The sequence below is a fragment of the Perognathus longimembris genome, chromosome 2 (genome assembly GCF_023159225.1).
Source record: "Perognathus longimembris pacificus isolate PPM17 chromosome 2, ASM2315922v1, whole genome shotgun sequence".
Lineage (NCBI taxonomy): Eukaryota > Metazoa > Chordata > Mammalia > Rodentia > Heteromyidae > Perognathus > Perognathus longimembris.
This window is the reverse complement of record NC_063162.1, coordinates 141,787,172-141,810,981: the sequence shown is the minus strand read 5'-3', so window position 1 is coordinate 141,810,981 and position 23,810 is coordinate 141,787,172. Positions and strand designations below refer to the sequence as shown.

General features: G+C 43.2%; 1 protein-coding gene and 1 long non-coding RNA gene across 2 annotated transcripts in view; one reads left to right on the top strand and one right to left on the bottom strand.

The window, feature by feature from the left end:
- Dgki (diacylglycerol kinase iota) overlaps window positions 1-23,810 on the top strand; it is a 327,861-nt gene that overhangs the window by 140,629 nt on the left and 163,422 nt on the right. The window contains exons 9-12 of the mRNA XM_048340285.1: window positions 3,100-3,174; window positions 3,893-3,991; window positions 12,549-12,631; window positions 14,336-14,396. Coding sequence (XP_048196242.1) covers window positions 3,100-3,174; window positions 3,893-3,991; window positions 12,549-12,631; window positions 14,336-14,396 — 318 coding nt within the window. The remainder of the gene's footprint in view (window positions 1-3,099; window positions 3,175-3,892; window positions 3,992-12,548; window positions 12,632-14,335; window positions 14,397-23,810) is intronic.
- Window positions 1,742-22,297, bottom strand: LOC125347187. Its single transcript, XR_007210126.1, has 3 exons — window positions 22,215-22,297; window positions 15,550-15,553; window positions 1,742-1,753 (listed from the first exon to the last, which is right to left on the bottom strand). It is a non-coding gene; the product is annotated as an uncharacterized LOC125347187 (long non-coding RNA).

The window sequence follows — 23,810 nt, the reverse complement described above, 5'->3', positions numbered from 1 at the left end:
AAGTCTTCCCCATCATTTCTTCCCATATGCTTGCGTTCTTAAATGTATACTACTCAGCTGAATTCTTCAACCATACCAGCTCAGGCAGGAAGGTGATAGATGAGCGTACAGGAGTGATGGAAGTGGGCTTCTTAATCAAGCCCCCAAGAGTTGTCCGAAATCTTCCTTCACATCATCTGTTCCTCACTGAGTCGTGATACCTTGTAAAGGAAGTCACATAGTCAGTCATCCATTTATACAAATAGAAGGGAGCTTCAGGAACGGTGAGGCATGCTGGGAAATTCCAGACTATTTCCTGTCATTGTTGGACCATCCCTAGGACTTCAGGCTCACTTTAACTCATGTAGCCAGGCCCAGGTACTGGAAGTCAACCCCTGTGGTTGTCTTTATGCCTTACTTGTACTGTCAAGTACAGCGTGCCATTTGTCTGACAAGCCTAAGAAGCACTTGTATTTGCTGTCTCTGTGTTCAAAAAGACTGTTGTGTTGTCTGTTCTCAATTAGAGCTGAGTCCCTTGTCCCCTCTTTTCAGATGTCACCCCTCAAGTTTGATGTGTTTATCTGTGTTTCCCAAGTGTGCTTATTAGTCAGCAAAACCATCTGAAATACTGTGACCAGACACGTGTTTTTTTTTTTTTTTTAAAACTTATTTAAGATCTTGGCCCGATCCAACAGATCTACGTCTTGGAGTTTGATTATTGAGTCCTGTCTAGAAGAGAAGTCTACAGGGTATTCTTGCAAGGATTTGGCCCTCCCGTGTTGTTTTTGGCTTGAACTGAGCTAAAACTAGAAAGAAGTTACGGAGCATTACTCACTTCTGAGCATCCATTTCAAATCAGAAGAGGCCCAGGAAGTGCCATGAACTCTAATTATGTTTATCTCTGGTTTCAACAATGATTTCAGCGTATTCCCTGTACTAAGCATGTGTGCTAGGCGTTGGGGCTCTACAGCAGTGAAAGAGGTAACTAGCATTCACTCGAGTCCATGTCGTGGCACTGATGGTGAGCTGGTTGCTTCACGTACTTTCCTCGTTTAGTCATCGCAGCAGTCCTGGGTGGAAGGCATTACCACTGCATCTCAAAATGAAAAGGTGATTTTGTAGACTTGGCCAAGGTGATAGAGCTCATAACAGGGAGATTCAAAATTTGTACCAAATCTACCGAGTCATGCTTTCTCCTCCCCATTCCCTGCTTCACCACGGTCTGCACATTTTGCTCTTTTCTCCTTCCAACCACAGTTCCTAGCCTTGTGCTACATGGTAGAGTACTGTGTTCAGTTTGGAAAAAGCATCCTTTTTTTAGGATCTACCCACAAACAGATTAAGTAACCATACTCGATGGGGTCTGGGTTTGAACACTTTTTCCCAAGTCCATGAGTGAGGCTAAGGTGTAGTGGTGGTTGAGAAGGGTAGAGAGCATCATGGACACCAAACAGATACTCCATCTTCCAGCCTGATGTTTCACAGGCTTCTTCTCAGACCATGTGGCTGATTCAACTTTTGAGACTTGAGATCATCTTTCTTCCCTTTAAACACAGAGTGAAATTGGTCAATGTGTAACACACACTTCCATAATGCAAAAGAAACAAGCACATGAATGAAGAAAGGTCCATTCAGCCCAAGGGTCTAGAAACACAGAGATCCAACTCAGGAGAATGTTATCCACAGTGAGTGAAGGGGACTCTCGGGGGGTGGAAAGCAATCACTAGCTCTGGATCTCTTTTCTAGAGAGAATGTGAGGTTCTGAAAATGTTTGCTTTTCATCTGATGGGGGAAGAAAATCTGGGGTTACCCGGAGGATCTTGAAAATTCCCTTCATCCTTGGTGAACACAAGTCAATTTTCAGTTTTGTGTTTGGGGTCTAAATCCAAGTCAAAAGGAAAGAAAAGCTAACTAGTTGGGATCTTGTTAATTTTGTACTTTAAGTATATGTAATCTAGATGAAACTATTGAATGCTGTAAGAAAAAAAAATTCCTAAGAAATTGAAGATGTGATATTCAGATTTCTTCAAGTTATGTTGAAAACTTTTTAACTGCTTAACCCATGCAAGTGTGTGTTCTTATATAAACTTCTAAGTTAAGAATTCTGCATTGCAGGCTTTGAACTTGGGCAAACACCTATTATATGGTCAGTACTACCTTTGCTTTGTGAAGATGCACTCTGATTAATTATTGAGTCCTCTAATTAAACCTGATTTTTGTCTTGTCTTCACCAGTAAGCTGTGAGTGTTCTTTAATGAGTTCCTGTCTAAGCATCTATAGCGAATACGGAGTCAATGGCTAGCTTGAATTAGTCACAAAATTGTGGTCCATAAAAATCCCTAGGAAGAGAAAGTGTAATTAAAGGTCACTGTATTGCAACAAGTTAGAGATACTTCCCTAAGAAGAAAAAAAATCAAGCCTCGTAGAAAGACTTAAAATCCATGAGCCTTTAAAGGTAGAGAAAGAAAGGAATATGACTGCCACCCACTATTACAAACAAATCAAGGTGAGTCCTGGCTCTGCATTTGAAAAGTCAGACATCACTACTGATAGAGTTAGACTGTGAAGCTCCGTGGCAATCAAAAGTCGCTTCATTACCATTACCTTATTAGACCAGTAAAAACAAAGTTATAAAAGGAAAAACAAAAAGGATGAAAAAGAAAGAAAGACAATTAAAAGCAAAACATGAAAAAAAAATGGCCTCCTCTTTTACATTTCCACATAGGTGATCTCCATACCAGGAGATGAACTTGAACTTGAACTTGGTTGGGCGGGAGACGGACCTGGTTGGGCGGGAGACTGGAGCCCCTCAGAGAATTTGGGATTCTTCCATTTTTACTGGGAGGGTTGGCAGGTATACCAATGTGTTGTCCTGTGAGTCCACGAGAGCCGCTGGCCTCTCGCTCCCTGCCCTGTACGTGGCGGGGAGGCCCCGTCGCTCCCTCTGAAGCACTCAACTGGTTTCTGTCTGTGGCTTCCCCATGAGAGTGGCTTGGCCGTGTGAAAGCATGAGCAGCACGCCTCCACAGCATGTGCCGCCCTTTAGCTCCTACCTGGTTCTGCATGGCCACGTCCAGGCCGCCCGCTGCTGGGCTCAGCCACCGCCTGCTTTCCCTGCAGAACTCCCTGAAGGCCTCCAATCGGAAGAAGAAGAGAACGAGCTTTAAAAGAAAAGCCAGCAAGAGGGGGGCGGAGGTAAGTGTTTCCATAATCCATGCTACTAGCTCCAGCAGCCTGCCCAGGCTTAGCGTGTTCCTTGCGTATCACCCACCCCCCTATTTGGTTCTTTTTACTGCCCTCCAACCACACCTAAGTTTGTCCTGTTCGGAATAACTAACTAAAATAGCTGATGGATGACCAACTAGATCAACCGGTCATCAACCCAACATTTGCCCCTCTGGACTTAGAGCATTTGCCTTTGCCTTTTGGAAATGTTATCTTAAAGATGAGGAGGAGGAGGAAGAAGAAGAACTAGCATTATCTAGAATTCTTAGAGTACACAGAAGAGTCAAAGGAATGACCTAACTCTCTGGAGCAAAGTATGCTTGAGATACTTTTCTTCCAAGTTACATGGATTTCCTTACACGGGTGGGAAACCTTTTTTTTTTTTTAAATACCAAGGGCCTTTTGTATAGCAAGCACCATTGGAACCATACAAAATTATTAATAGATGGATCATGGACAACCAATGAGAAGCATAGGAGAAACGGCCATATGTATCATGCACTAAATGATTTTGCAGGCATCATTTGGCCCTGCCAGCTGAGTACTGCCAATCCCTGTAAGATTTTTTTGGGGTTGGGGTGGGGTGGTGGTGGTAATGGTGGCTCTCTCTTCTTTTGCTTTAGCGTTGTCTTCATTCTGTTATGGGCGTTATTGCTAATAGTGCTGCTTTTTTTTTTTTTTCTTTCAGCAGGAAAACAAAGGGCGTCCTTTTGTGATAAAGCCTATCTCCTCTCCTCTCATGAAACCTTTGCTTGTGTTTGTGAACCCCAAGAGTGGAGGAAACCAGGTGAGTCACCTTGAACAGTGTGACCAGTTGATGACTTCTTGAAAACACAATTCCTGGCACCGATGGAAGGTACTCTGCTAGGAGCACTGAAAAGGCGATTGCTCTGCTGGGCAAGACAAAACCTAGAGGTTCTACAGTTTATCCCTCAATTTCTATGTTAAACAGTACCAGAGGGCCTTCCAAAACCTAAGTACTTAGCTCTTCTTTCCTGCTATTTCAAGAAAGATCATTTCAGAAGTTCTCTTAGGTGATATACTTCAGGGATTCTTGATTCTTTTAGTAATTTTTTGGAGGTTGTGGGACTTGAACTCAGGACCTGAGCTCTTTCGCCCAAGGCTAGAGCTCCATCACTTGGAGCCACAGTTCTGCTCCTAGCATTCTGGTGGTTAATTGGAGATAAGAGTCTCACAGCCTTTCCTGCCTGGGCTGGCTTCAAACCCTGACCCATAGATCTCAGTCTCCTGAGTAGCTAGAATTACAGGTGTGAGCCACCAGCACCCGGATTTCTTAGTAATTTCTCTACCAACTTATCTTTTTTTCCTTTGCATTGTAATTTAGATTTACTGTGTGTGTGTGTGTGTGTGTGTGTGTGTGTGTGTGTGTGTGTGTGTGTGTGTGCTGCTACTGGGGCTTAAACTCAGGGCTGGGCACTGCACTGTCCCTTAGTTTTTCCCTCAAAGTTGGAACTCTACCACTATAGCTCCATTTCTAGATTTTTGGTGGTTAAGTGGAGATAAGAGTCTCACAGATTTTTGTATCTGGGATGGCTTCGAACTGTGATCCTCAGATCTTTGCCTCCTAAGTAGCTAGTAGTACAGGTGTGAGCCCCTTGTGCCTTGCTTTAGGCTCAACTACTCTTGTCCCTGTTCATAGAAGAAAGAGAGAACTCTGACTCCTCTGTCACAGAGGCATGAACACAACCCCATTGAGACTGGAGAAACTGACAGCTTCTAACAATTGTATTTGGTTCCTGCCCAAATCCTTGAGCATAGTTAATACCTTAGTTGGCAGTAAGGGAATATGAAAGTTTAAATTAACTTAGTAAAAGTTAAGTTTAGTGACAAACCTTCAGTGACGATGCTCTAGAAGGATAGATTTTTTTGTCCCCTTCGAAATCCAGGTCTTTGTTTTACATCTAATTTTCTTCCCACTTTCTGAGATTTCTTATTAACTCCATCCCAGGGTTTTATTAATACCCTTCTATGGGCTTTATTTTTCTATTAACTTCATACATCTGAATGTAAACTATATTCTCCATACATTAAGCGTACAGTTTATATTTTGAGACAAGATTCCTTTAAAACTTAACAATATACAAATAGATATCTGAAACTATATAGTTTCTGGAATAGAATTACATTTAGGCTTTTAGAGTTTAGGCTTTTAGAGTTACATTTAGAGTTACATTGACCCAAAAGTTCAAATGATTTTATTACAAAAGACAATAGTCTTTTCCAGAATGTATTAGTTTTCATAAGGCTGTAAGGAGAATTAATGACTTAAACATCCCTCTTCTCTTCACTCAAAATTCTTAATACCTTTGTATTACAAATATTTATCAGCATTGTAGGGAACAGGTAAATGGGCTATAAGCAAGGGATTTATTTTTAACATTGTGTGCAATTTTGTGTTGCTGAGAGATGACCTTCATGATGACCTTCATAATGTAATGACAGTGATTCCAGGACTGTTAATAGAGGAATAGTGAGAATGTATTTCTTACTGATGAGGTTTAATTTGCCCTGGAGTATACCTAGTCTTTTCAATGGTTAAGGACATGGTTTTAAACTATGGGTAGAGCAAAGCAATCGGCTTCATGATTTCAGCCACTTGAGTATCACATGCTAACTACACTAGAATATATTTTATCATAACAGCTCATTCATAAAATACATTTATTAAATCACTCTAACCTTCCCCCTTCCCAAGGGCACACGGACACATCTAAGTTATCCCTGCTTTGAGAAACTGACAATCCATTTGAGATTCAGGCCATTTTTGTCTCAATCTGTGTAAGTTATTAATGACAGAGAATAGTGGCTGTGGCTTCCTGGTTCTGTCTAAAAAGAGCTCAGGTTAAGGGAGCCTCGGTGGATTTCTAAGGATATCTTGTTTGTGAATGGCACTAGAAAGGGCAAATGGAGAAAACAACTTCAGTGACACATGCTGTATCTGAGTTCCAAATGGAGAGGGTCAGGCTGCAAGGGAGCCATGATCTCAGAGAGACCAGGACACAGTGACAGGAAAGTGGGTGAAGTTGAAGGGAGGCAAACATGGTTATGTGGAGGAGGGGAGCCTGGTGCCCCTCCCCCTCCCTGCTCCGCCATAGCAAATTCCTGCTCATCTCTTCCTAACCATTCCTCACAATTAGTCATTCTCTCCAGTAGACTCCATTCTGTCCAGTAGACCCACGTGTGTCCCGTGAACCACCACGAAAGTGCTCTTCACGTGTGGGTACAGGCTCCAGGATGTCAGGGGTTGCCTCTCGCGATGTTTAACTTCTAGTGCATGGTGCATGCGAAGAATTGGGGCGGGGGAGGGGGGCGAACCGTATGAATAGAAGAGCGTACAAGAATAAATTCCTTCATGCAAAACGGATTGATTTTGAGGCCAATGTGATGAGTGGAACATGCATCTGAAGGCATTGGAAATGAGATGAGATAAAGATCAGTGAGTCTGTGGAGGGCAGTTTTAAATATGTGGCTCTTACATCTTCAGTCTGTCTTAAAAATTTGGATCTTAGAAGATTTGGGCTTGGGGTAATGGAGACTAAGTCATTGCTTCCTTCCTGAGTAATACTAGGAGGCCTCACAATGGCTATCTGATACTTTATAGCTGAGCCACACCTCCAACTCCTTTTCTACTGCTTATTTTGAGATAAGAGTCTCACTTTGCCCAGGTGCATTCCTGGGCACAGTCCTTTTATTTTTCATTTTTGTGTACATATGATTAAATGATTATTTTTTGCCTCTGAATAATGGGCTTATTTCACTCATCTGCTTTTATTTATTTATTTTTTTTTAAGGGAAAAATTCAATTTTATTTATTTTTATTTTTTTTTCTCAAATTTTTATTATCAAACTGATGTACAGAGAGGTTACAGTTTCATACGTTGGCATTGGATACATTTCTTGTACTGTTTGTTACCTTGTCCCTCATGCCCCCCGCCCTCCCCCCTTTTCCCTCCCTCCCCCCCAGGTGTTCAGTTCACTTACACCAAACAGTTTTGCAAGTATTGCTTTTGTAGTTATTTCTCTTTTTTTACCCTGTGTCTCTCAAATTTGGTATTCCTTTTGAATTTCCTACTTCCAATACCAGTAAACACGGTTTCCAATATACTCGGATAAGATCAGAAAGAATGACATTGTTCCATTTGTACGGAAATGGAAGGACTTGGAAAAAGTCATACTAAGTGAAGTGAGCCAGACCCAAAGAAACATGGACTCTATGGCCTCCCTTATTGGGAATAATTAGTACAGGTTTAGGCAAGCCATAACAGAACATCACAAGGCCCAATAGCTATACCCTTATGAACACATAAGATGATGCTAAGTGAAATGAACTCCATGTTGTGGAAACAATTGATATATCACAGTTGTAACTACTTTGAACGCCCTATGTGTATGTGTAGTTTCTATTATTGATGATGTTCTTGTATCACCTTCCTATGGTTGTACCTACTCATCTGCTTTTAGATAGAACACATTTCTATTTCATCCCTCCTGGGAAACTTAAGCATCAAAGTCTTGTTTTCCTGATCACTGGATCATATCGCCATCTACTGGTAAGAAAAATACCTGCAGCTTTCTTCCCCTTCGTCTATTTTGTAACAGGAAACTTTCAATATCTTGAAGGAAATATTGAGATAAACATATGCAAAGATGACTTGTATCCCTTTCTTTGAAACAGTGCTTTTTAAAGGTAATTCTTAGCAATTCATTTCTTTTACACATAACCATGGTGGTCTCCTTTTTTAGCATTCACAAGGGAGAGATGGCCCTGGTGTCTTGAGAGGACACTAAACATGGGTTGTGCTGCTGTATCTGTCAGGATCATTTATTTATTACGAATTATGTGAGGGATCAGGCACTGGTATCGCTGATTAAAATACCGCTTTAGGGATGAGGAGCAGGATTCAAGTCCTTACCTAGCCTGTGTGAAGCCTTGCGTTCGATCCCCACAACGTCTGCCAAATAAAATGAAAATCAGGTTTGAATGATTCTTTGTGGAAGAGAGACAGAGGTGGAAGACAGAGTTTACTCCAAATTTCCCTCTATCTATCTATCTATCTATCTATCCATCTAACGCCTATCAATCAATCAATCAATTGATCTATCTTTCAGTTTTTGAGACATGGCCTCTCAGCCTTCTTCTGCATGCACAGCTTGGTCTACAACTCACTTTCGCTATTTGGTCTCCCATCTCTTCCTGTGTCAGAGCTCATAAACCATTACAGACTGTAGTTTTTTATGCGGTATGTACTGTATTGGCTCATTCACACCTCTTCTGCCTTCACCTACAACCTGTTCCTTTGCTTCATCTAGACAGAGATGCTTAACATTTATCAGCGCTCCAGACTTGCACTTAGGTCAGAACTCCTCTGAGCACGTAGGCTTCCCATGGCTGTCTCTGGCAGAGAATTTCAGGGAACTAATGTACCTTATATAGTCTCTTCCTGGTAGATTCTGAGCTTCTGAGTACATACATAGGCACAGAGCAGGAGCTTAACCCATACATACTGAAGTGATAGTTTTTTAGGGAATTATATAGATCTTACTCCTTAAGCTCTTCCACTAATACTATTACTCCAACTTGCTTATTTTCTGGACAGTTGTATTTTAGCATGACCTAGCACATGCCTGCATGGTATTGTCCCTGGGAGGTGTGGTTTAGTGAAGCTTCCCTTTAAATGTAGGAACTCTTCACTTAGGGTCCTTGACTTTGATTGCGGGATAAGAATTTCTGGACAAGTCAAGATGGGAAGAAAACTTGGTGGAACTTTATTAAGCAAATAAACAAGCAGGGAATCAGACAAACAGACAAAAAGCAGACAGACACACGGAAGGGCAGGGGCACACTGTAAGAGAACATGGGTGCTGTCATGGAGTGGTAGAAACAGAGACACACATCAAGAGAGAGACAGACCCAGAGAAAGACACACGTCTCCGTGGTCTATTGGGGGTATTTATACAGTCAAGGCAGTGGGTCTGGCTTCAAAGTTATGTAAAGAGAGGTGTTTTGTCTTTGCTCTGATCACACCTGGTGTTACTTTCCGAGTTCCCAGGTAAGAATGAATCCTGCCATAAAACAGATCGTAACCCTGAGATCAGGAGGTGCATTTTGGGGCAGGTGGCATAAGTTTGGGGAAGCATTTTTCTCAGGAAGGCATACATCTTGTCAGACAAGTGCTACTTGGTGGGGTAAGGAATGTATCCCTCAGGAAGGCATGCATCCCGTGCGCCTGTAGATAAAGCGAAGATGGCACTTCTGTGTTTCTAAATACCATATTTCTGAGTTGCCTTCACCAGGCTTCAGTTTCCTTAAGTGATCCTGCTTCGTTTCCCCTAAAATGATTTTTGCTCCCTTAATCTTAAGGGAAGCGCATAAAGAAATATTTCCTGTATTTGGTGTAAGCTGACTATTCGTCATTTTCCCTAGTTTATCCTGCTTCACTATGAACCAGGGCTTCAGGATCCAGCTGAATGATCTAGCAGTACTCGGAGGAAGGTGCTCAGGCCCTGTGAACCTCTTTGTCATTGCTTCTCCACGGCCTGCAGTCATCATTACCTTTTCCTTGAAGACTCACAGGTGGAACTTGCTTCTGAGAGCAAGATGATCTCTGTCTGGGTCATCTTCCCATTCTCCCTCCTGAAACTCTGGGTGCTGGTGCAGGGATGAATGAGTCTTGCTCTTCTTCCTCTCTAACATCTCTTCAGAAAGTCACGTCCTCCTCTAGAGCTTCCCACCCTTCCATAGCCCGAGCTAGAGAGATAGCTGTTTCTTCCTTCCTAAGGATTGTAATATGTCTGAAAAATAACATTCTGTGGTCACTGAGATCTTACGCCTCCAACATACATTAGAATTTTCACGTACAGACAAGCACACTCTTGGACTGAAGCTGGATCTTCAGCCTTGGGTGCGTAGCAGGCGGTGAGTAGGAGAGTGCTTGAGACTTGCTGGTGAGGGACAGTTGTCTGCAGCTGAGTAGATTTCCTCCTGCCATTGAGAAAGGGAAGAAATCACCCTTTCCTCCGTGAAGTAACTTCCAGGCCTCTCCGTTCTAGCTAATGACTTCTATGAAAGACCTAAAGTCGTTTATCCTAGCGGTAAGTGGCAGGGTGAATGGAACTTACTTAAATGTGGGAGTTAGACTTTTTTCTTCTTCTACCCACTAGGATTGCTTTAAAAATGCTTTCATTTAAATGTGTAATATTCCAAGTGAATGCCATGTTTGGGAGAGACGAGTACTCTTTTAAAGAAAGGGATTGTATCATGCCTGGGTATCAGTTCGGATGGATGACTCTGCCCAGCTGTGTAGGTTATTCCTAACCAAGACCAGGGGTCTCAAGTCTAGGGATGGCACTGCCCAGGGACGTGTGCGGTGGATGATCTCCCAAGCTCTGATACCAACCCTCCCTCAAAAGGAGATACGAGACCATGCTGTGCAATTCACAGGAGCTGAATATGAGCAAGATTGAAACCATGCAACCGTTCCAATCTTTTAGGCTGGGAAAAATAATCTCTTAATGCCTTTTATTTTTGTATGTTTTTGAAAGGAGTTAATTACCTCTCAGAGTGTTCAGAGAAGGAAGGAGATGCTCAAATGGCGACATGCATGCTGCCACAGCAGAGTGGAAAGGAATCATAATTAACATGCACCATTCACACGGGACCCTGGGAATCTACAACTGAAAAATTAATTTCCCAGCAAGTCAGTTGGATAGGTTCTTTAAGTTGACTGGTCATTAAAATGACTTAGCTTACCGATTGAACAGGAAACATTACTGAAAGCTCCCTGCACCCACTTGGTAGCAGGGCCCAGCATGGGACGAAAGAAGATAATTGAGTACTTAGTGGGATAGTGTCTCTAAATCTGTGTTTGTATATGACAGGAAGCAAAATATGTCATTTGGTGTAACGGAGGACCGGCTATGATAATTAAGAGTAGAGTGTTATCCCCCAAATAATAGCAAGCACACTATGAGGCAGAGCTTGTAGATTATAGGTTTGGATGATGTGTGGAACAAAGACCTGCCTTGGCCTCCCACAATGGGCCCCGCAATGGGATAATTATTACCATGCGGTAGCCTTCACAGCACGCAGGGGGATTGCCGAATAGATGAACAAAGAGCAAAGAGCAAGGAACGAACACCTACCAGGCTCCTTGTGCCACTTACTGTGCTAGCGTCATAATGATTACTGATTCACCGCACTCCCATAACCACCCTGAAAGGGCAACCCTTCTGCTTCAGGCCCTGCACTTCTGCCAGACGTGAGGTGCCCCTGACGACCCAGTAAGAACTCCCAAGCCCTGACTCAGGCCTCAGGGTATTTCTACGACACCAGGCCGACCCTTAAATATGACCCTTCAATATGGCAAGCTTCAGGAGATTCTAGGAAAGAGCAGTCACGATGGCTACTGAAGGTATAACTTCATAGGTGACAGACTCTGCTAACTTTTTACACCTTAGCTGGTTTGATCAAATGAGCGGCTTTTTAAAAATCAGTGTTGAAGTTGTTTTGGTACCAGTCAACATAGGAGACTCTGTTCATGTCTTTATGCTCAGTCCACCTGGTAAATCCCAGAATACCTTGTGTTCATGATGGTCATTGCTGAGTGTCACCGTTTCCTCAAAGGCTCCACAAATGTTCATGAGTGAGAGAGAAGGCTTGAATTGAAGTTGATACTGGCAAATAGACAAGCGGGCAAACAGTGTCAAAGTAGACTACGGTGTTACAAATGAGGCCAAGTTTTATATGTCATGGAAAAGATGAAATGAGTAGCATGCATATGGAAATACATACTTCTGGTTATACTTTTGCTTCAGGTAGAAAATTATTGTAATAAAATCATGTGTAACAACATTGCTCATTGGACATATTACACAGATGGACACCATCTGCATTACAGTGTAATAATCAATGAGAAGCTGTATGGTTCATGGCTGCCCTATATGTTTTTTTTCACTCATTAAGTCATAATGGATAGATAATATTCATTAAACATCCATTAGATGTGAAGCATAGTGCTGTGGTCTCCAAACATCAGAGCAGGCAATCCTTGTAACAGGCGTAAGGGGGAGATACTCAGATCTCCATACTAACGGAAGAGAGCTTGTGCTTCATGACATGAAGAAATTGGCCTGGCATTATGGGAGAATAAGGGCTTTCATCTCACCAGACATTCACTCAGTCTAAGACCCAAGATCATGACGTTAACTACATTTCAATTCGGTTTATAATTATATATTATTTTAGATACAATGAATTCGTTTCTATTTTTTTTTTAATGCAGAAAACTTTCTCCTATTATTGTCAATTTTCTTTTCCTTTACAGGGAACCAAAGTCCTGCAGATGTTCATGTGGTACTTGAACCCGCGACAAGTCTTTGATCTCTCTCAGGAAGGGCCAAAAGATGCGTAAGTCTGGAAATACCCTCTATGATCCGTCAGAATTTTGAGCAAGTGAGGACTTTATGGCTTGGGCTCGCTCCCTTTTCTGACTACCTGCCGAAATTTTTCTGCTCATCTCTTATCTTCTTTCCATATTTTTGTGCTTTCCTTCTTTTGAAACTTTATCTAATGAGCCCTACTATTTGACTTCAGGCATGTTTCCTTCAAGACACTGTCTGCCCCCTTGTTAACTGAGGGTGCACTGCTAGTGTGTTTGTGCTTCTCAGTGTATGGCTTCCAATTACATTGCTTCTATTTACAAAAAAAATGTGCAATTTTGCAGAGGCACATTAATGGGAATATAAGTGTATCTTGGGTGGGGCAGGCATACTTATTCACTAACATTTGATTTAGGGGGCTGTGTGTGTGTTCATTGGAGAGAGATTGATGAATTGATATCTATAGACTCCACACCTCTGTGAGCAGACATTTCATTTCTGTTCCATTCCTTTCCTGAGTTTCTCAGAAATCTTACTCTCTGTTTTGGTTACAAGTATTGAAAATTGAATCTTGCACAGTGGAAAAGAACAGGGGTACTTCTGCTGTTGGACATCTTGTTGTAAATCTGTCTACTGAGATGGTTCTGATGCTAGCAAATAAATAGTAGCACATAAGGGATTTGAGTTATTTTTTTAAATAAATAGCAATATGTAAGTGAAAAAGAAGTATCCATTTATATGCTTTACAGAGAAATAGTATTCCTGTATGAAATGGATGCAGTGTATTTTTAAGCATAGAGGAGAACATGAACTGGGAAAGTTAACTTTCTGCTATAAATTTCTTTGCCACTAGAGTTTGCTGTTAGCCTATTTTTTTTCCTGTCCAGTTGTGCTAAGGTAAATCTGCTTCTCAGGCTAGTATCTTTAGACTTACTTTTCCTAAGATTTTTATCATGTCAGTTAGACCTTAAGTAGATGCTTCAGAGGGAACAAGACAGGAGAGAAAATATTTCCAGGAAAAAAAATCATAGCACTTTATTTAAATTGGTGATTATTTTTTCAGAGTCTAACCACTTACTTTAGCCGAAGGTTATCCTCTAAGGAGTATAAATATTCATGCTGTGTTTCCTTGAGAGACAGAAAGATAAAATGATCAAGCCTCCAGCAGACAGACTCAGAGAATAATTTGTATATCTCCTTACTTGGACAAAGAGGTAGTTGAAGGACAGTCGTCTGAGTGTTGTGGATAGAGAAAGATGAGAATTGATAGCAGAGTATGGGTTTGGAAAAATGAACAGATTCAGGAGGACCTAATAGAATAGACAGAGGAGGCACAAAAGATGACTGATAACCAACTAGTGGTGTTTTCTCTAAGAAAGGAAAGGAGGTAATGAGGGGAAAAGAAAACAAAGACAAGAAGTAAAAGAACTAAAAAGAAAAATAAATGCATGTTGGCATGAGGACTGGAATTACGAAAATTAAAGATTTCAGGGCACCTCAATTCCACTCTAATGTTGGCCATCTTAAAAAAATAATCTTCACCACTTGTCTTGAGGCAGATGGACTGGGGTCTCCCGTGTTTCCATGGAGACGGGTTCTTCTGGTGCCATCATCCTCAGGAAATCCCTTTCCAGTGGACACCAGCCTTCTCTGAGTCATGTTGTGTTTTCTCTCTGCCCAAGGAAGTGACAATGGCTTCTTCCATTGACCTTGCCTTCTGTTTCCTTTATAGGCTTGAGTTGTATAGGAAAGTCCCAAATCTACGAATTCTGGCCTGCGGTGGAGATGGAACGGTAGGTCTTTGAAAGATAATCCAGTTTTCTACCTTATTTTTTCTAGTTTTAAATTACTACTACTACTACTATTATTAATTATTTTTGTGACCGTTTTCTTTCTTAAGTCCAGTTTTACCAGGCCTCTCTCCCGAGAATCACAGCCTGTGAAGATGAGAAGGGACTATGTGATACTTTGAGTGCACTTGACCTTTCTAAACTCTGACTCCTTATCTCAAGTTGCTTTGGTCTATAGAGCGAGGCTGTGAAAACTTCATTGAAAGGAAGATTTTCGTGGGTGGCCATATTCTTTCAAAAATATAAACTGCTGTATCTCCATTCTTTTCTGTTAATGCTTTTAAAAACAGACACATGGAAGCAGAGATAGGTATGGTTTGTCCACCATCAGTAGCGTGTGTTCGGTTTTGCTGAGTTTCAAGGCAGAGTTCTCGCCAACTCCGTTTCACTCTCAGAAAATGGAGCCTTGTTCCACGTGGTGCTGCCTCAGATGGGGTTAGTGCTGGCAAAGTTGCCTTCCACTGCTCCTAGCCAGCTGCCTCATTTCTGACTTCTCCAATAGCAAGGACCTGCACCATCTCAGGGGTACACTCACTCCCACGCCACAGGTGACAAGTGAGAGGTTGGGTGTGGAAGACATGGCTTTGGCCACCAGTGACACCTGAGGCTCCCAGGGAGAGCGGCTGAGACCCACTTTAGGGCTGGCGGTAATGCAGACCCAATCTTGAGCCTGTCCTGCTGGCATACAGGTCTGTGTCAGCGGCCAGGGTAGGGACAGAGGCTCTAAGCAAGAAGGCTTGGTTAGCCATCTCTTGGTTTCTTTTCATTCTGGTTTTCAGCAAGGCCAGCCTAGATCTGAGCTCCAAGACACATCCTATGCTAGCAGGAGAGCCTTGCCCACTGTCTGCTACCAGAGGCTGGGGGGAAAGGCTAGTGGGGTCTGTCCATTGGGGCTTAGGCAGTTCAGTGGCATGGTGCATGGATGTTGATCTGGGGAAGAGGTGGGGTGTGGGTGAGGGGCTGTGTCTCTATTTAGCACCTAGTTTTACTCTGGCAAGCCTGACACTTGGTTTCATGTCTAAGGTCTGGACTTAATTCCTACTTCTCCCCCAGGGGGAAGTTCTTTTCCCCTGTGTTGCTTAGAGTTAATGCAGACAATTCTTCCCTTTCTTCCTTCTTCAGTGCATCGTTCTTACTATTATTAAAAACCAGGCACTATGGCCTCTTCATGGAATTCTTAGCTCTTAAGAAGGCATTTAGATGTATGTATAACTGTTCAAATTAGTGAGTGTGTGGGGACACAGTCACTCAGGGATGTTCATCAACTACTGTCTTATGACTCTTATTTATTCTTTTTTTTTTTTTGGAAGGTGGGTGGCTCTGGTCCTGAAGCTTAAACTCAGGGCCTAGATGTTGTCCCTGGGCTTCTTTGCTCAAGGTTAGCACTTTACCACTTGAGCCACAGTGCCACTTCTCTTCCTCTCCCTCCCTCCCTCTCTCTCCTACTCCTCCCCACTACCCCCTCTGTGTTTAATTGAAGAGTCTGACAGACTTTCCTACCCAGGTTAGCTTTGAACTGTGATCCTCAGATCTCAGCCTCCTGAGTAGCTAGGATTGCAGGCAGGAGTCACTGCTGCCTGATTTTCCATTTAGTCTTAATAATCAGTCACTTTTAGGTAGGAGAAATATGTGGGTATACTAGAATGAGAGAACTGGGTTTGTTTTTTTTTTTAGTGGAACTAAAATTCCAAGTATTGACTCAGGTGGGTTTGCCTAAGAGATTATTCGTTGCTCTCATTTGTGTACATTTTAAAGAAAACACGGGGAAGGGATTTTATGGAAGTTTACCATCTTTGACCTTTGCTTCCCTTCTCTTTTACTGTGTTGCCATCATGTCCCCATTTGGTTTGCATTTTGTTGGTATTTTTAGGAAAGATAAAGAATGAAGAATCAAGATAGATTTGCCTTTTCCTTTTGGACTTGGAGGCTAATTGCTTAGCATCTAGGATTGCATTATGGGCTCTTTTAGAGTTTTTTCTTTTAATCTCCCTAATTAGAATGTTTCATTCTCCAAGGCAGCAACAACATCTCCTCTCTAATTTTCTCTCCTAGCATGAAAGCACTTACTACAGCATGTGCTACACGTTATATACCATTAAATGCCGTGGAATGAAGTAGCACAGTGATTCCATTGGTCCTCACACATTTAGTGGAGAGGAAAAACATTTTTCACTTGGGAAAACAGTATTTACCACTCCTCAAGATCCATAATGCAAATGATAGGCCGATGAAAATCATTATAGTGTCTTACAAAATAGCAGCATACCTACTCAACTCTAAGCTCATGTTTTGTGAGATATCCTTGACCATGGAATTCTCCCCACTCAGTGCCAGTTGTGTTTCCAGTGGTTGCAGTATCCTAGGATGAGATATTTAGGGATAAGTGAGTGCGGGTATGAAAAGGAGGAATTTGTCTTCTCCACATCAAAGACATCATGGCCGAGAGTCCACTAACAAGCTATTGGTCCATGAGAGAATAAAACACACTTGTTGAATCCAAAGTTGTATGTGACAAAAGGTCCTTCAGATGGAAGACACAAAGATGCAGGGGAAAGCACTTGCTTTGTGCTCGGGGCATGTGGTTGGACATAAAGTGGTGATTGTGGATTATTGGATGGAAGGGGGGGCTCAGCAAGGCCTTGGGTAAAGACTTTTCTGTGCAGCATTTCTTCCTCCCAGGTGTGGGGCAAGACTTCCTGTGGAGGGAGGGTCCTATAATCTACCATCAGGCAAAGTAGGTCAGGGAATTCATTATGGCCACACAATGGCCAGTATTTATCATGGCCATCATTCATCATGGCCATGAGGAAGGTTAGCGTACTTTTTATTAAAGCTTTATGGTAAGCTTTCATGGACAAGGGTCCTCATTTCTATAGGCTGTCTTGGGGAAGGGAAATTTTCATTTCTGTGACTCAATGTAGGAGGGCCTAAGAATCTAAGAGAAAGTGAGAGACTCACCGCCTTTGCTTCGAAGGCTGCTCCCGTCCCCTTCCGTTCATAGTACTCATTGTGCCCATCTACCAAGCCTTGGCTATCACTTTCTGAGCCCTAACACTTTTGCAGTATTTCCCCATTTCTCTGTTTAATGATCTCTGGATAAATCCTGTGGGGATGAATGCTTTCTATTCTTCCCCAGTCGACCGTCTCCCAGAGGTGTTACCTTTCCTGAAAAATGCACCTGTTGCGAATCTTTATGGCACCTCACTTTCTTAGCTTTGAATCCACTCGCCATCCTATGACTTTGGCCTCCTACCTGCTTCTTTCCCCTGGAAATGTCCGTGTCAGCAGGGGACAGGTGAAAGTATATCCAGTGTCCCGAAGTCAGAGCTCTTCCTCTTTCTTAACTCAAATGAACACCAGCAACCATTTCATCGTGAGCTTCATCACTGCCCCCAGTGTTCCTCTCGGTCAGCCCCCTCCATTTCAACCCCCACCAGGCTCCTCCCTTCTCCACGCCCTCCCCTCTCTCCTCTCAGCAAAGGCGTGGAAGAAGTGGTGCCAGCCGTTGTCTTATCTGCCAAGTGAGTATGTGTTTCCAAACATGGGAACTCTAAACATAAAGGTTAGAGATGACAGGGACATCTAGTGACGGAATTCCAGCCAAAGTCCAATAAGAAAAAGGAAAAGAAGAGACTAGAGGAGCAACTAGTAGTTTGTTTTGTCAAGAAGACTGAAAAAAAAAACAAACCAAAAACAACCAACTGAGAGAGACAGAGAAAGAAAGAAAAAGCAAGACAGAATGAAAGACATAGAGACACACAAAGAGAGGCAATGAATTTTAAGAAAGAATGAAGAAGTTGCATGAATTTGGAGGCGAGGAAGTGCATGATGGCCTGGATAAAGGAGTTTCCATGGAGTATCTAGGAAAGACCTCAGAATGAGGAGTGAAATTGGTACCATTCCAATGAATTCCTCAAGGCCAGATCCACTTGGGATCTTGGTGGGAGTAGACTTTTTATTTATTAGTGTGTGTGTGTGTGTGTGTGTGTGTGTGTGTGTGTGTGTGTGTGAAAGAGAGAGAGAGAGAGAGAGAGACAGACAGACAGACAGACAGACAGACAGACAGAGAGAAGAGAGACTGGATTGAAACCACCAGAATCTTGTACTCGCTAGGCAGGTGCTCTACCGTGTAAGTTGAACCCCCTGCTCCTTTTTGACTTGGCAGTTTTCAAGGTAAGGTCTGACTGAATGTCTCAGCTGTCCTGGGACATAGCTCTCCCACTTATGCTTCTCTGGGTTACTCAATAGGTCAAGTATGGCTGGAGGCCAGTGGCTCATGCCTATAATCCTAGCTACTAAGGAGGCTGAGGTCAGAGGATCACAGTTTGAAGCCAGAGTGGGCAGGAAAGTCTGTGAGACTCTTTATCTCTAATTAATCACAGAAAAAGCTGGAAGTGGTACTGTAGCTCAAGTAGTAAAGTACTAGTCTTGAGCAAAAGGAGTTTAGGGACAGTACCCAGGCCTAGAGCTCAAGGCCCAGGACCAGAAAAAAAAAAAAAAGGACAGGTTTATACTGCCACCCCCAGCTATTGGTTGACATGGTGTCTTGTGATTTTTCTTTTTTCCTGGCTGGCCTTGAACCGTGATTCCACAATTTCAATCTAGGATTAGAGATTTGAGCCACTGAACCTAGCTAAAGGCAGAATTTACATAAAGAAGAGGCAGTCCAATCGACTTATGAGGAAAACCTACTGGCCTTAGGCAAGTAGAGTATAATTCTTGAGGCTGTCAGGTATATATTTGGGATAAGGTAGTCAACCTTTAGTTAGTGAGCATTTCAGCTGTCAGAATTCTGCCAGTGTGGTGACAGACTCCAGGAGGAATCACAGATGGAATAGCTTTGACTGAATCTGCTGAGGATTTTTATACCCCTTTACCATATGAATTTAAACAGAAAGTGTTTTTTGTTGTCGTTGCTGTTGTTTCTGGTTCTTGGGCTTGAGTTCTGGGCTTTACACTCTTGCTGGACTTGATTCTTCAATGTGGGTGCTCTGCCACTTGAGTCTTACCTCCAGCTTGGCTCCTTGATGCCTATAGCGGAAATGGAGTCTTGAAGGGTTTTCTGCGTTGGTTGGCTTTGAACCAGGAGCCTCTGGTCTAACTTCCTGAGTAGCTGTGGCTATAGGAATGAACCACCAGGCCCGGGTGAAAGTATTTTTCATATCCTAGAACTGTTGCCTTGCTCTTCTTTCAAGGTTGAGGGACGTTGTCCTTGTACGCTGATTTCAGTGTGCCTGTCCTTCACATTGCTGCAGGATACAGGGCAATGTCTGTTGGGTTGGAAGCAAGTACCTGCCCCCCTCTGCCTCATCTAATGCTAGTACACTGCAGAAGGGAAACATTGTGCAGTCAGCCAGCAAGAGTCGAGAGCGGACAGGTGGTGGCAGCATCGGCCAGCTGGCTGCCGGGCGCCTGGCGAGGGCCTGGCGTTCTAAATCTGTCAGCCCTGCTTTTCCTAATGAAGGGAGGAGAGAAGTCTGCGGGCTACAGCGATGTGGTCTCATCAGGATAACTTTCTTCAGTTCTGGCAGAAAAGGTGCCAAGTTCTGTGTGTTTCACTGAACTAAATGATTCAATTGGAAGGGTTCTTCGGGGTGAGTGGTGGAGATATTTCGGGGATACTGAACCCCAAATGGAGTATCTGCCCACATATCTGCAGTGTGCTGCCTCAACTTGTGTTTGGTTAGTTTGGGTTTTTTTTTTGCCAGTCCTGGGGCTTGAACTCAGGGCCTGAGCACTGTCCCTGGCTTCTTTTTGCTCAAGGCTAGCACTCTACCACTTGAGCCACAGCGCCCCTTCCAGCTTTTTCTATATATGTGGTGCTGAGGAATCGAACCCAGGGCTTCATGTTTATGAGGCGAGCACTTTTACCACTCGGCCATATTCCCAGCCCTGCCTCGACTTGTGGTAGAGGGGGCTTCTCACCACCCAGATGGGGACAAGACTCCCAAGAACAACGTTAGGGCCAAAGTTCTTTTTATACAGTTCTTATAAGGACAAAGACACAGACGATAGCCCAAGAGTTTTTTGTTGTTGTTGTTTTCTTTTGTTTTCTCCTGCTATATTATAGCAGATTCACTTTCATTTGCTTTTTAACAGTAGAGCCCTGGCTCTCTGGACAGCCTGGCTTTTATTGTTGTTCATCATCTGCAACAGAAAAGCTTCTTGGCTTGATGACAGCCAAAGGTGGAATGGATATCCACATTTAAGGCTCCATTTGTCCTTGAAGTAGGACAACAGAAGAGGGTCTTCCTGCTCCTAGGAAATGACCTTTATTGATCAAGGAAAGAGGAAGGAGGAAAAAGACAGAGTGAGAGCATCATAGCTAGTGTCAATTTGCTCTTGCGATTTACCAGGCCCATGCTAAGCAATGTCTCTGCGTTATTAAGAGGCAGCCACTGTTACTCTTCGTTCCAGATGGGGGAAGACAAGATGAAGTGACTTGTCTCCCTCGTGCAGCCAGTATGTGGTTGGGCTGGGCTACGATCCCAGGTGGCTCACTCTTTTGGGGTAAGCTTCCTTTAAGGAGGCTGGTTGCTGGGGAGCAATGACATAGCTCCTGGAAAGGAAAAACGAGTCCAGGTTGTGGTAAAAAAAAAAACAAAAAAAACAAAAAACCACAAACCAAAAACATACAGGGCGGCCTCAGGCAAAAGACTGTCCACCTCGCAGTGTGTGTCCATGCGCGACACATCTGTGCTGTGCAAGGCAAGAGACACTTGATGCCAATAAAGGTGGCCTTCTATGTTCACGAAAGATTGGAATACTTGATCATGTGGCTGGAGACAGAAGGAGACAGAAGAAATTGGATCTATCTTATCTATCTTATCTAGACACATTATCATATCCATATCTGTATAGATGGATACCAGTCTATTTCATAGATATCTAGACAGATAGAAACACGTATGTATCTCAAGTGCCTTTGCAGTGAAATCAATTCCAATTTACCCTTTCATGAGTAGGCCAAGCGAAAGGGGAGAGGAGAAGGTGAAAAATGCATGAGCGGTGCCGGCCCTTCTGGAGTCACACACAGTGCAGAACTGTGGGGAAACGTCTCCGATAAGACAAACCGGAGCAAAGCCATAGAAGACCCGAGCGAGGCTGGCAATGCCCATCTCAGGGCCGTGTGAAGATGCAACGACCATTCACAGAAGTTGCAGGAGTGCCATTCTCAAAACCATCTGGAAGTGACGTGCGTCTCAGGGGCCGTGAAGGAAGCCTCTCATTCTTCTCTCTGTGTTTGTATTCTCATTCCTCCACTGAGTTAGAAGTTGTCTTTGATGGCTCATCTTCAGAGGAAGGTGTTTAATTTCTTTCTTTCTTTTTTATTTTTTTACTTTTGTACCTTGGTGTCCCGTCACTACCCTTTTGTGGTAGCTTTGAATTGTTTCTAGAACTTTCCAGCCATAGATAGTTGTTGTTTTTTAATAGAATGGTAGGGCTCCCACCTTGGGAAGTTGTCAGTGAGCTTGTGGGAAACTGAACCACATCTGTCTGCGCGTCTTGCTGCTGTGACACTTCTTTCTGAAGCCCTTGAGCTTAGACAGTGGTCATTCGTTCAACTGCCCTGCATTTTCTTCCCCACCAAGAAAGAGGTTGGTGCAGTACAGCCTTCTGCCAGAAGGAGGCGCACTTTGAATTCCCCATTGTCAAAAGTCACACTCCCGGCTTCTCTGCTTTTTGTAAGACTATTTGCTACTTTGAAACAAAAAGATTTGTCTCTTTTTTTTTTCTTATTTATTTATTTACTTAGAATACTTTTACTGTTATTACAAAGGTCTTGTATAGAGGGGTTATAGTTACATATGTCAAGGGAAGGGTACATTTCTTGTTGGACAATGTCACCCCTTCTGTGTTGCTGAGGCGCTTTAAGGAGTAGGTTCCCTTCTCCCTTCTCTGGATGGGCCCTTGTGTTACATTACTGCGAGTCTGGTTCTTCTCAGAGCTGCTGGCGTCTGCAGTCAGCCACCCCTGACCCCAATGCTGATATCCCCTTCAGTGACCTTTCACCCTGCTCCTTGTAGTTTATAAGAGCCATCCATTCCCATTCCTGCTGTGTTTAGCTTGTGCTTTTAGCAGCTCGTGAGCAAGGTCTCCTAGCACATCCATCACACCAAATTTAATATCTGGTATGTGTGTTTTCTTTTCCTTCCCAACTAAGCCAGAGTTCCAGTACTTTGCTGGTACCACATGTCCAGAAGAAATAAAGAATAAGGATACGGCTGGGAATATGGCCTAATGGTAGAGTGCTTGCCTTGTATACATGAAGCCCTGGGTTTGATTCCTCAGCACCACATATATAGAAAAAGGCCAGTGGCACTGTGGTTCAAGTGGCAGAGTGCTAGCCTTGAGCAAAAAGAAGCCAGGGACAGTACTCAGGCTCTGAGTCCAAGCCACAGGACTGGCAAAAAAAAAAAAAAAAAATCTAAGGATTGTTTAGGAGTAAGGTGTCCAGTTTTAAAGAATGATTGCACTCCATAGCATTTGTGCAGATAGGGATGTTTAGCGTACATACGGGCGAACATTGTGCTGTGGCTTTTTAGCAGGTGTCTATAGCTTCACACTGAAGGATGGGGAAGGTCTGTATCTGGGAAGGAACTGTTCAGCAGAGAGGGTTTGGGGTGTAAGTCAGGAAAGTTGGTCCTAGGGTGACCCTGCCACTTCATTTAGTGTAAGGAAAAATTATAGGCTCTCTCTGCACTGTAGTTCTGCAACATAATTCAGGCCTCCTTTCTTCCCTTCCTTTCTCCTTCCTCCTCCCTTCCTTCCTCTTTCTCTTCCCCTTTCCTCTCTTCTCCCTGCCTGCTCTCTGTCTTCCTTCTCCTCTTTTCTCCTCCCCTCTTCCTCCCCATCCCTCCCACTTCCCCTTCCCTCTCTCTCTCTCTTTGTCCCTCCCCCCACTTGTCTTCTCTATGTCTGGGTCTGACTATGTTGCTAGGACTTGTCTTGAACTCTGCAGTGGGGTGGAGCCCTGTGCTGTCATGCCGACTTTTCATTCATCCACGTCACAGGTTCAAAGTCACACACCACCATCAGCAGAACAGTCAGGCTCTTTCCAGAGGCAGATGGAATGTGTACATTGTTGTTTGCTTGCTTTGTTGTGGTGCTATGGGTAGTGCATGCCAGATAAGCATGTTAGCCCCGATCTACCTTCCAGTCCCATTTTAATTTTAGTGTTGAGAAATGGTCTTTCCAAGGTTCCAAGGACAGCCCCTCTTCCTCTTTCTCCTTCAGCTTTAGCCTCCAGGTAGCTCGAGTTATTGGGTGTTGCTGCATCCAGTCCCACCTCCTCCAAGTCTTCGTTTCCTTATAAAACAGAAATTAAAATGAAACTACAACGTTGTTAGGAAATAC